This window comes from Balearica regulorum, chromosome 4 (genome assembly GCF_011004875.1).
Source record: "Balearica regulorum gibbericeps isolate bBalReg1 chromosome 4, bBalReg1.pri, whole genome shotgun sequence".
In the NCBI taxonomy this organism is placed as follows: domain Eukaryota; kingdom Metazoa; phylum Chordata; class Aves; order Gruiformes; family Gruidae; genus Balearica; species Balearica regulorum.
Genome location: NC_046187.1, coordinates 72,480,058 through 72,492,731, shown reverse-complemented (window position 1 = coordinate 72,492,731; position 12,674 = coordinate 72,480,058). Strand labels below are relative to the sequence as shown.

The 12,674-nt window shown below is 45.0% G+C and overlaps 1 protein-coding gene across 1 annotated transcript; it reads left to right on the top strand.

The window, feature by feature from the left end:
• The first annotated feature begins 2,796 nt into the window (after positions 1-2,796).
• On the top strand, positions 2,797-11,816 carry LOC142601593 (E3 ubiquitin-protein ligase RNF4-like). The gene is made up of 5 exons (XM_075750777.1): positions 2,797-2,993; positions 3,502-3,622; positions 4,547-4,626; positions 7,124-7,198; positions 7,546-11,816. Exons 1-5 carry the CDS (start codon positions 2,985-2,987, stop codon positions 7,693-7,695), a joined length of 435 nt encoding a protein of 144 aa, XP_075606892.1. The 5' UTR covers positions 2,797-2,984; the 3' UTR covers positions 7,696-11,816.
• Positions 11,817-12,674: the final 858 nt, after the last annotated feature.

Below are 12,674 nucleotides of genomic sequence, written 5' to 3'. Positions count from 1 at the left end.
TAATCTCTTTGGATCCATCTGAAAGCCTCCTGTCCTTCAACAGGGTCAACAGGACCTCCCAGTTTGGTATCGTCACCAAACCTGCTAATGGTGCATTCCACTCCTGCATCCAGGTCACTGATAAAAACATGGACCAGAACCAGCCCTAGGATCGAGCCCTGAGGAACACCACTGGTGAGTGGTTGCCAGCCAGAGGCAGCCCCATTCACTACAACCCTTTGAGCTCTGCCCTTCAGCCAGTTCTTCACCCAGCGCACCGTGATCCCACCCATCCCACAGTTGGACAACTTGTCCAGAAGTATGCTGTGAGGGACAGTATCAAAAGCCTTACTAAGATCCAAAAAAATTACATCTACCACCTTCCCTTCATCCCCATGGCGGGTGACCTTATTGTGGAATCAGGATATCAGATTAGTTAAGCAGGACTTTTCCTTTCTGAACCCATGTTGACAGTGCCTGATGATGATTGCATTATTTTTTTAAATGCCTTTCAATAGCGGCCAGCATAATCTTCTCCACAATTTTTCCAGGAACTGAGGTTGGACTAACAGGGCTGCAGTTTCCTGGGTCTTCCCTCACACACTTCTTGTAAACTGGAATGACGCTGGTGAGCTTCCGGTCAGCAGGGACCTCCCCAGGTTCCCAAGACCTTTGGTAGACAATCGAGAAGGGTCCTGCCGTAACATTGGCTAGCTCCCTCAGTACTCTGGGATGAATCCCATCAGGCCCCAGGGACTTGTGAACATTCAGCGGGTACAGCTGGTCCCTGACAATTTTGCTGTCTACGAATGGAAAGTCCCTGTTCCCACACTTGTGGTCCTCCGAATCAGGGGACCTGGCAGCCCACGGTCTATCAGTATTATTAAAGATGGAGGAGAAAAAAAGAAAAAAAGCATTGAATGCCTTTGCTTTTTCTTCATCCCTATTAGTCAGGTGACCATCTTCAACAAGTATTGGGCCAATGTTTTCTTTAGACTTCCTTATGTTTTGCAATCCAGTGCCAGTTTTAAAATGAAAAAAAGGGGAGAAAATTGATGAGTGGCGTATCACGTAGCTTCTGTACATAAATGTATCTTTGGGCTTGAAGATTTGTGATTTAAGAAGTACAGAGAGAAAGTTTAAGAGGAAAAAAAATGAGTCAGGCTTCCTTTCACTCAAGGTTATAGGTGACTACCAGTGCCATTCCATCCCACCACACAGTCTCGGTGTTTCTTAATCTGCTAATTGTGATGAGGAGATTTCAAAGGTCACCCCAGCTTTGGTAAGACGACTTTTTAACTCACGAGCATATACACCTAGCTCAAACCTAACATTCCTGCAAGTCCTCTTGACCTTTTCTAAATCCCTTGTTTCTGACTTCAGTATAGAGGGTGAAGTTTGTGGAAGCCGGAGGAAACTCAGCAGTGCTCAGATGTATCCTGATCTGTGGATTTAGGAGAACTATAGAGACTCGTTATGGATTTATTTCATGCTTTTAGAAGATGTCTTTGTGCGTCCATTGGTGCTCTTGTCTTATCTCACCTGAAGTCCCTACAACTCTTGTTTAGAGAAGAGTAATTCCCTGGAAGCTGCCAACTCCAGAAATATGGCATTAGGCATTATTTCATTTTGCCTTTGAGGCCCTAACATGATGTCTACACCTCAACAGTGGCCCCATACCGTCCCTTTTCTGAGACATCGATGTTCACGGTCTACATGGAGTCAACAAGGGCCTATAGCACCTGCAGGAATTTGCGCCTTCTTAGGTGATGTAATAATCCAGAACAGTGAGCTAAATCTTCTAGACTGTTCAGAACTGTGGAGGACTCCTACAGCAGTTTGTAGTCAAGCTGCTTTGTGGCAGCTGCGGATTACCCTGCGTATGCTTTTCTTCCCACTTGTTCGCTGAGGTTTGCTTTCTCCCAGCTCAGGGAGCACCTCTGGCTGTTCCTGGCTGTGCCCTTTTTCCGAAGAACTGTGTGCTGGTCTTTGCAGCACGGGTCAAGGTCAGTGTCTGGAGCAGGTGGATTTCTGCCTTGCCTTTTTGTTTTGATTGACTGCAGTGGAATGGGCCTTCTACTAAGACTGATCTTTGGATTACAATACAGTTCAAAGGCTTGCCAGGGCTTCTGTGCTGTCAGACCTGTAAAAAACATATGGGGGCAGGGAATTCTAGATGGTTCAGACCCTTGGAGGAAAAAGCAGCTGTGTGTCAAGAGGGGATTTTTTTTTTTTTTTAAGATGGATTTGTAACAAAGCTTTCCGTAGGCTCGGTCATTGGACACTGAGTTGTCTAAGGCCTTTATTCGGTCTTTTCTGCGGTAAAGTGCAAGTTGTCTGGCAGGCTTAATTCTTAGGCTTTATCAGCACTTTACTGCTTCTATTAAAGAAAATATTTCCCCTACTAATTTGTAATGCTTTCTCTTCTAAAATTAGTTATTGGACTTGTTTGGGGTCTCCCCGCTGCCTCCTCCCAGCTCCTCATTGTCTGTTGGACTCAGGATAATTTCACCATGAGCAAGCTTTGAGATACGAACATCAGTACCACGCACAAACATTGCCTCGAGAGTCAATCAGCTGGTTTTCAGTTAAACTTAATTGGGATTCCATAGCATTTTTATAGCTTGCTAACAAATGAGCTTATTCTGGCATTTAGTTCAGGAAACGGAGAAGAGGCTTCAGCCCAGCTGCAGGCTGTGTCTGAGGCTCAAATACCAAACTGGGGCTTCCCCTCTAGCTTTGGGCAGAAACTGGTGACTCAGGGACGGGAATCTTGGAGAGGGGTGTATTTAAGAGAACAAGCATTGCAGATAGATAGGTAATCTTCCCTCTTCTTTGCTTACAGGTTTGAAAGAACATCGTTCTCAGACACTGTGAAATCTGGACTTTGTAACAGTGCACTACCTGAAGGAATATAAGGAATTGACAAGTTGTAGCTTCCTCGCCATTACTTTTTTGGTATTTGTACCTCTTGCTTCTTCTGCGGCTTTAGATCAAGAAACACCATGAGCACAGTAAGTATTTCACTACTCAATGCGAACCTGATTCTTAAAACATGCTGGTTTTACAAACATTTTTAAGAGTTTGTAATAAATGTGCTGGAACATAAGCATATTAAAACTTTGTATGACATCATATTCTGTGATACTTAAGATTTTTAATCTCTCTAGGTACTACCAATAGTTAAGACATGCAAATGTCTGAGCAAAAACCTTAAGTCAGACCAATTCCAATGGTTGGCTGGAAGCTAGCATCTCATATAATTGTGAACTCCTCTTCTCATTGTGATTGTTTGCCAATGTGTTTCTTCTTTGTGACCCAACTCGTAAGAGATCTGGGGTGATGTCTTTTCCTTGAATCGATGTGTTCAGATAGGAATGACCCATACTACCATTCTTTCCATACTACAGCCTTTCAGGGGAGTGTTTAGTGTCTCCTTGCGTGCTTTCGTTGGTGCTGCAAAGATGAGGGCCACGTTAATATTACTCCTAAAGAAAATGCTACGGCTTTCTTCTCTCTTAGACTCAACGAAAGCGCCGTGGAGGAGCAGTTCATTCTAGGCAAGCTCGGAAACGAAACAGGCTGATGGCTTCTACCGCAGAAATGGCTTCAGAAGCAGAGCCAATAGAACTTGAAGAAAGTGGTAAGCTTTCTTTTTAACTCGGGAAGAACGTGAAGTGCTTCTGGAGGGTTGTGGTCCCACTTGACGTGTGTCTTTGGCAGTGTCTATGCCCAGTTTTACTGGGGAGGAAGGGAAACCTCTGATTTTAGACAGCATCTAGCATGGCATCCTTAAACAACAAGCCTGCTGACAACTGGTTTAGTTTGTTCCTGAGGTGTGATAACATTCACCACGAGTGACAGATGAGTTGTGTAAGAAAGGTACTCAAGTGCTGCTCCAACATGCGAATGTCTAGTCCGATGAGCCGGGAGTCGCTGCAGCTACCACTATGGAGAGTGGCAACTTGAGCTTGGGAACTCCTAAGTTTTAAGGAGATAATTGAAAGTTTGCCATTAGTTGTGCCTCATCCCTCAAGGAGAGGCAGTACTTCACCAGTACTTTTTTTTACAAAATGTATCAGAATTAGAAAAGCCTCCTTGACCTCTTACGATTGAAAGTAGCTGTTGGTCTCCACGTAATTATACGGCTTTTTCAGTTTTTGCTGTGCATTTGCCTATGAAAAGTTGGGAGACACATGAGATAGGAACATTTACAGCATGGTACTGTAAAATTATTATATCCTGTATGATTCATGTTTTATTCTGTGTGACAAGCATTCTCTATGTTAGATGAATAATCTGTTGCTGTGTACCTCCCACAAGCTGTTGTCATACAACAGAACTGTGTGAGGAGCTCGGCCGCTGTTCCTCTTGCATTGCAACTTGCAGAAGACAGCGGCGGTAATGCTCTACGTTGACTGTTCACTGCTTGAGTGAGCTGTTGGACACGTTCCCGAAGAGCAGAGGGATAGGGCAAGGCTGAAGCATACCTCAGCCTGTTACATAGTGGTGGGCACTTTTATTCCTCTGCAATCCCTGATCTTGATTCTAACCTTGTGTTTTGAAGCCGGTGAAGAAGTAGTAGATCTCACATGTGAATCTTCTGAACCTGTAGTCGTTGATCTAACTCACGATGATTCTCTTGTGGTAAGTAGTGAATGGCACACCTATCTAAATCTTGTGGTCAAATGAGCTCTGTATTGTGCTCCCTGATAGAATCTGGCTTTAAGTGTAAGTAAGTCGTAAGTTCAAAGTTGACTCACCAGTGCATGAAAACCATGTGTTATGGGTCAACACAGAAGCTGCTCTGGAGGTGTGCTTGCAGACAGTTAGAGGGTAATCTAAAATAGCTTGGTGCTCCAGAACTTGGGGAGAATATCGACCGTTCATGGGTAACGTAACATAAGGAGATGCAATTGACAGTTGAAGCTCTTCCAGATGTATCAAAGGCATAGGCCAATGATTTAAATAAAAGGTAAAGGAGACAATAGTAAGGCTTTTGACTTCACAACTACAAAGGGTTTAGCTGCAACATCAGTTGGAGGTACTCCTGTCACAGAGATGCCAAGCGCAACTGTAGCTGGCCATGGTACAAACTAGTTCAGTTTATTACTCCAAGAAGTCTTAAAAAAAAAAATCCACTTTTTTAAACCATTATTTTAAAGCTAGAATAGTATTTGATCCAGTCCACAGTGTAGTTTATAACCTTGGTTTTGGGATGCCACCGCTGCTGTGCTGACCCAGAAAGCAGGAGCAGGAATAGCAGGGGGGTATCTCCTGCTGAGGTTGTTCCTGAGCATTTGCAGAGGAAAGGCCTGGTACTTTACAACGTAATCTGCATTGCTCCAGCTCTAGTTCCACCAAAGACAACAGCGGGTTTGGGTTTTGGGCTTTTTTTTTCTTCAGCGGCTGCTAATCTAATGTGCCGCGCTTATGGACATCACAGCTAATTTGTCTGTCTGAGGGAGAAAGAGGGAAAGAATCTCCTCTGGCCTAAACCAAATCAGGGCAGCGAACCTGGGGAGCAGGGCGGAGGGTGTTCAGGTGGTTCCTAAGCTGCCTCCATTTCTGTCCCTTTGCTGCAGCCTGAGCGGAACCAGAAGCTGCCACTTGTGTTCTGAGCAGCAGCTGACTGACTGCTCCTTCTAATATTCTTAATCGAAACAAGAGTGATATCCTAGCATTCTTAGCTTGTTTTGTTGAAATTGCTTTGCTTATCTGGTGTTTGTATGCAACACTGGGGGGGCACACCAAACGCTAATTGTGTTTTCTTTTCTCTCCCTTCCCATGGATATGGATGCAAGATTGTTGAAGGTGAGTTGATGTTTTACAATTGATAATGGAATTGTCCTAAGTTTAATTTTTTTTCTTTCTTTTCCCACCAACCTGAGCAGCTTGGACTGAAACTGCATTTACCAAAAGGCAAAGGACAGTGCTAAAGTATCTGGCCAGTGTCGTAGAGAATGGATCCAATCTGTGTTTGATACTTTCTACAAGCTCTGATAGTGACTATCTGAATGAAAATACATGAAAGCTGCTCAAAACGTGTTTTCTTATTTTTGAAATACAGAAGTTCTGTAAGCCCAAAGTTGATAATAATTTTAATGAGCGCTTTTAGCACTGGAATATCTGCTTCGAATAGCAAAATGTCAAAAGGATTTTTCATCCTGTATTGCAGTGTAGAAACTAAAGAAGAAAGTTACAGACTATTTCTAATCATACATTTCAAGGACAGTTCCAGGGCTGTATAGTTTATAAGATAGCTAACTTACCAAAATTAAATTACAGAGAATCATCAAGAAAGGAGAAATCTCAGACTAAGAGACCAGCGACAGCGGGACATCTGTGTACTGATTAGCGATGATGAAGATGATCCAAGAGATAATGATGTGTAAGTAGCAGATACAGTGTCTTTCTAAAGTCTACGTTCTGATATACTGTAGAAACTGAGTTCTTCCCAGCTCTTGGGTCTGTTTGATTACTGTGCAAAAACTTCAGACTTAAAATGTAATGGCATTTCTAGAGGAGAATCCATTCAAAAAAATCCCCAGAAAACCCCATCATGAACTTTTGTTGCTTATGAATCCATTATCTAATGTATCTCACAGGATGGCATGAGAGACATTGAAATGCTTGCAATACATAAAAGACAGAGCAAAAGAGTCTGAAAATACACTTTGTATAATCACACATTTTATAAGGAAGGAGTTCTTGGTATGAATACCTGACTGGGCTGGGATGTTGCTACGTGAGAATAGGGGAAGTTTTAATTTCTGACAACCTGTTTCATGTCTAGAAAGGACAGCTAGATGCTTTTGTTACAAAACTCTTATTTATGACCTGTTGAAGATGAGTACTGCTACACGTGTACGGCCCAGTGCTATAGACTGCTGTTACTTCCAGTAGCAGAGCAGGGTGACTACCTGCATTTCCCCCCCGCCCCCGTGACCGCCACGGCGCTGCTTCCCTTAGGTAAGGGAGAGCCTAACCGCTTCTTAAATGCAACAGGCTGAGAGAGTTAGAGGTACGCAGGGCTCTTCTGATGAGATGCATCGGGGCTAGCCTGCGCGGTCGGCTGATTTTCGTGACGTTTTATGTATCGGCAACCCTCGGTGCACGGTGACATTAACGGGTGCGTGTTCTTTCTGGTTTTGTTCTCTCTCCCGCAAGGCCGTCTGGTACCGTTAGCTGTCCGATTTGCATGGATGGCTACTCGGAGGTAAGGATCCACGTGTCGTCGTCGTTTCTTTGTTGTCGGAGGGAGGACGGGGCAGAGGGCGAGCTGCGCGGCGCTGTTGGGTTACGTGGGACGCTGCGGACAGCTGGCTTGAAGTACAGACCTTGGCTTTAAGGTGAAACTAGCTTGTAACTCAAAGTGGCTTCTTGGCGGTGTACGTGGAGGGAGCAACGCTTCCCCAGAGGGCACTGAAAGGTCTCTGGGTTCCTTACTGTGAGCGCGGTAGCGCACCGGTTACAGGTTCTCCAAGTCCTCTTGGCCTGGTGCCAGTAGACCGGCAAAGCTGAATTCTTTACTCCAAATAGCTGTTGCGGTTTCTTCTCTTGCAGATTGTGCAAAGCGGGCGACTGATTGTGTCAACCAAATGCGGCCATGTCTTCTGCAGCCAGTGCCTCCGCGACTCCCTTCGGAATGCCAACTCTTGCCCAACTTGCAGGAAGAAACTCACTCACAGACAGTATCATCCCATTTATATATGAGTACTGCTGTTCCTCAGGACAGACTCAACCGGATTTTTGGGGAAAATGTCATGCTTTCAGCGCTCTGAAGATTTAAAGCGCAGCAGGTTGTGCACACGTCCAAATAAAACTGGTTTTGTTGGAGAATAACTTCTTACCCATATATAGACAGCTTTTCTATGGTCCAGGCTGCTTCTTGTTATGTCACTGGTGATGATGTTGAGCTTATGACTGTCTCTAAACTAGACCAGCAGCCTGTATCAGAAAGGAAGCAGCTGATCCATTTCCTTCTACTTTTTTAATGCTTAACTAAGAGGGGTCTGAACCCTTTGTTATTTCTTACTCTTTAAATTATTCCCGCCGTCGCATACAGATATGGAATAGTTACCTCTCAAAATGGAGAGGAACAATTTGCCCTTTGCGTGACACTTTTGTTTTTATCCTGCAAGCAGCTCATGACTCTGTTGCTTTCTGCTATACCATCTTTGGCCAAATAGAGTAAGTTCTGTAGCGAGGGATCATTTTATCATAAATCCATGCTAAATTGACCACCAGGGTAATGCAATAAGATAACCTGCTGTTAACCAGCAATCCTTTTTTTTTAAGCAGAAGGCTGCGCATACACATAGGCTGTTACGATGAGTGATTCTTTGCTGCTTCCGTTAAGCCCTTTGTCTTCTTCTGCCAAAATACCAGATCCATCAGAACTACCCTCTGATCTGCAGTCAGATTTGACGCTCTTGCGGGATGATGCATGCAGCAGTTGCAGAAATCTGTTCTCAGTTGGGGTCTGCTTCTAGATCACATTTTTGGAGAGGAAAATGGCTAAATACGAAATATGACCCAGATTTAAAAGTTTGTGAAGCTGAAGTCCAGCACCAGGGAAGACCCATCCTGGGCTAGGAAGCCAGGTAGGAAGCATGGTCCAGGGACCAGGTGGAACATCTATTCTGAGGGATGCTCGCAGTGCAGCAATGTCTAGAGAGAAGGGTGAGATGAGTAGAGATGATGGTCCTGCAGGCTGGAGTGGAGACCAATGCTATGGAGTGGGGACCAGTGCTTGGAGCATCATGAGCCAGAAAGTGGAACTACAGAGTAAAGTGCAGAGATGTGGATGCAGCCGAGGTGTGCGTGAGCAGCCAGGTGGCAAAGGGGAGTCGCGAAGGGGAATCACCAAGGGTAGGCGTTGGTACGTGCCAGATGGTCAGCTTAGCAGGGCCGTAGCTGCTGCAAGGAGCGGTTGCGTTCTAGTTGCAGAGCTTAAACCTCGATTTCCCTGGGTTAGGTCTCACAGGGTGGTGACACAGTTCTGGGTGATGCTTACAGGTGATGCAAATACTATGTATGAAGCTTTTGTTAACTGTAGAAACATATGTCCTTGCATTGTGTCTGATCTACACTTGGTGGCAGCGAGTGCTAATTTCATATGTTCTGTTTAAATGTATTTTTTTCTCTAGGTCAAGAACATGCAATTGAGCCTTTGGGCTTGTGAGGACGTTTTAACCTCCAAATATTTTACGTCTTTTTATCTCTTTTTTGCCTGATGATGTGAAACCCAGCCTGGTTGGTTGTGTGGTGCTCTGTTTCATCTGAAGACCAAATTCTCAATAGCTTCTACAGCTGACTTGGGGCCTGCTAACAGTGAGATGCTGTAAGGCTGCTTCATATTCTTTCTGATATCCTGAGTCCTCCTACAATTTCTCTTTGAGGGTTCTGGGAAGGCAAGAGGAACAGGAATATCTGGTCTGAGGCTTTCCAGAGGAGAAGATTGCCATCTGTAGCAAGGAGATTCTCCAGTGCTATGTCCAGATATGGTCCAAGGGATCTTTATCCTGACATGTCACTCCAGAAAGGGGTCCCACCAGTGCCAGTGGTGGAGGATGAATACAGAGGTGATGTGACGTATTATTCTGGTTTTGTTAGGAGTGATATGCAGGTCTCTAAGACCATTTCAAAAAGATATTGAATAATTGCAACGTCTTTCATTCAGTGAAGCCCTTGATTATACCAGCAATGTAATCTGAAAGCTTTACTTCCCACTAGTAACTCTGCTACCCACATATTGTAGGTTCAGACTTGGTGTATTTTTGTTTTCCATATCAGATCTTACCTTAAAGTTGTAGGCAAGGCAGTTAAAAGCAGATACATTATGAATGAAAATGTGAATGGGGAACTGCTTATTTCTAGACCTGCTTTCTTTCTCAAATTGCATGAAGAAGACATTAGCATTAAAAACCTTACACAGAAAAATCACAGGTTATGATACTGAGCTAATACACAGGTAACAGATGTCGGGGGATTAATGGTCTCAGAGGTCTGTCTATGCAAGCAATTGCAGATATCCATTTTAAACACATTTCAGTTATTTATATGGAAACTTGTTTCCCAGGGAGTGCAAAAAATGCATTCACATCTAGTGAGGGATTCTCCTTGCTTCCTGGGGAAGGTGAAGGACCTCTGCTTCCTCTAGCAGTAGTTTATCCCTCGTTTCCTTTAGGAAGTGTTCATCCCTCCGATCTCCGCTCCGATACCCTCTGCCCTTCCCAGTCCCCGGTGGCACACGTGGCAGCAGAGCAGAAGCAATGCCTGGCTCAGCGCCCTCCGTTCCTGCAGAGCATCCGAAGGTGCCAGGTTAAATATTCTCCCTATGGCAGAGATCTCAACTGAGGCAAGGTCCTTGCTGTGCTCCATGAGTTCATGCTACTCCTGACGGCAGAGACATATAGCGTCGATGCCTCATGGCTCTGTGGGATGGAGTAGATGGAGCAGCATTATTTTTTTATGGAAACTCCTGTGTAGCTCTCTTTGCATATCTTAATTTGCAGCATCATGATGAGTGGGCTCTTTATAATTAGTGTGATTAAAAGTGCACACATTGGAGTGGAAGGGTGCGTGTAAATTAGGCTGCAAGGAGGTGGTGTGCTACAGCTTCTTTCTTTTGCCATAAATTCCTCCATAAATCTCATTCCAATTCTTGCTCCGTGGAGGAAGGGTATGAAGCTGTGGCTATTTCAGTGACCAATGTTCCAATACCATTTCCCTAAATCATTTATTAATAGCCACAAAGATTGTAGCTTAATTCTAACTAATTCAGCAATCAAAATTTTAGACATGGATCATGCATATATTTGTGCCTTCCTCCTCACTCGAGTACAGACAAATGAATTTTAAAAATAGCCTGGGGTGAAGGTTTCAGTCATTCATTTAACAAGGCTCTTTAAAAGCTTCTTTTCTAACCTGCCAAATTATAGGATGGTTATAATTTGTTTAAGTCTTTCAACATTTAAGAAAATGCCTGCTGCATATTGAAGCATTAGCACCCCTTAGCTGAGCAAATTGAGCGTGGGGCTGCGGGAGCAGCCAGGGCTCCGCTGGGGAAAGAGCTGTCTGCTCAACGCGGGGCCTCATGAATTGCAAAGAGCTAATTAGAAGAAATGCTTGCAAAAGACTGATTTTTCTTACACTTCTGGCTAAAACATATTTGAAGTGCTTTTGTCATACCGAGGGCTCTCTGTGAGTAGAGATAGTTTATCAGGTTTTCCATCCAGTGTTCCTTTTATTTTCGCCTTCTCCAACCTCTTGTATTTGAAGGCAGAGAGCGTTGTGCGGAAAGCAACGCTGCTCAGCCGTGTGACTCTCACCATCACTGAGAAAGAAAGGGGACTTCCAGGTGGAGGTGCTTGGACCCTAGAACCAATTTTATTATTATTTTTATTTGACCAGCAAAAATCAGCCAGTTCCATAAATTTCTACAGCCATCTGCCCGAGCTGCAAATTGTCCCCCGGAGGCGTTGCGCGAGGGGAGCAGCGGGGAGCAATTCCAGCAGTGCCAGAGGCTGGCAACTAGAGAAATGCCACCTGGTTCCCAAGCGTGAAGTCAGGCAGAACCTTCATTTCGGAGCTTCCTGCCCTGCGAAAGCGGCGCTGCTGTTTGCTATGTGTTCGGGGACGCGGAGGGAAAAGGCTGGGCGCCCCGTTTGCTGGATCTGCTGCGAACCCGCCGCTCCCTCTGGCAGCAGTGGGGTTTCACAGGGCAATACCTATTCATCTGAGGAGATGAATGAAATAATTGTGTGGGGTGCACAGCAGCTCCTTGGACATGGAAAGGAAGTAGGATGGGTTTGATATTAAAGAAATGGAAAATAAAGCTCTACGTACTCTTGTTATACCTCAGCATTGCTAGCTAGATACTGTCTAGGTTTTTATTGGATTTATTATTGTTTCATATCTGTTAGAATGCCTAGAAAAAGCTTATTTTGACATTCTTTTGCAAACAAATGTCTATGCATTTATACATCTCTCCTATCCTATACACTGCTTCTACCGCTGAACTCGCAGTGCTTGGATATTCTGGCCAGGAGTGAGACTATCAGCTCTACCCTCCTCAGTCATCCCTCTGCGCTTCCACATTTGAATTAGCAAATACCCACGAGCCTGCACCCTTAATATCTGAGAGATGCCTGGGGTAAGGTGCTGTGTTTATAGGCTGGGAAATACCTGTGGTCCTGGCCTTGTGTGCCACATCCCCCGTTCCACACCATACTGATGCCCAGAGCCATGGTTAGCCAGACCAGGACGCAGCGCCATTCGCTAAGACTGAAAACTCTTGTGTGTCTGTTTTACCTTAGATCCAACGTGTGGGAAGAGTTTGGGGCTGTCACTAGGACAAGCCCGGTGTTTGACAGCACAGCTTTGCCTTGCTCCTGGACAGGCAGCGTTCCCAGGGCTGGAGCTCACCTCCCCAAACCAAGTTATGTTGCTCCTACCTCATGAGCCACAGGTGCATCACCCTGGTCCCCGTCGGAGAGACCATCCAGCGCTGACCTGTCCTGCGTGGCTCGGGGAGCTGCACCCTGCTGCCAGATTTCTTCTAGAAAAGGGAATGCCTGGGAAACATCCCCTCGGAGGCACTGACCTCACGGACAGGAGGAGCTGACAGCATGAGGGGATGTGGTTTTGTGCCAATACTTTGTTTGGGGTTTTGTGCTGTGTCTCCCTAT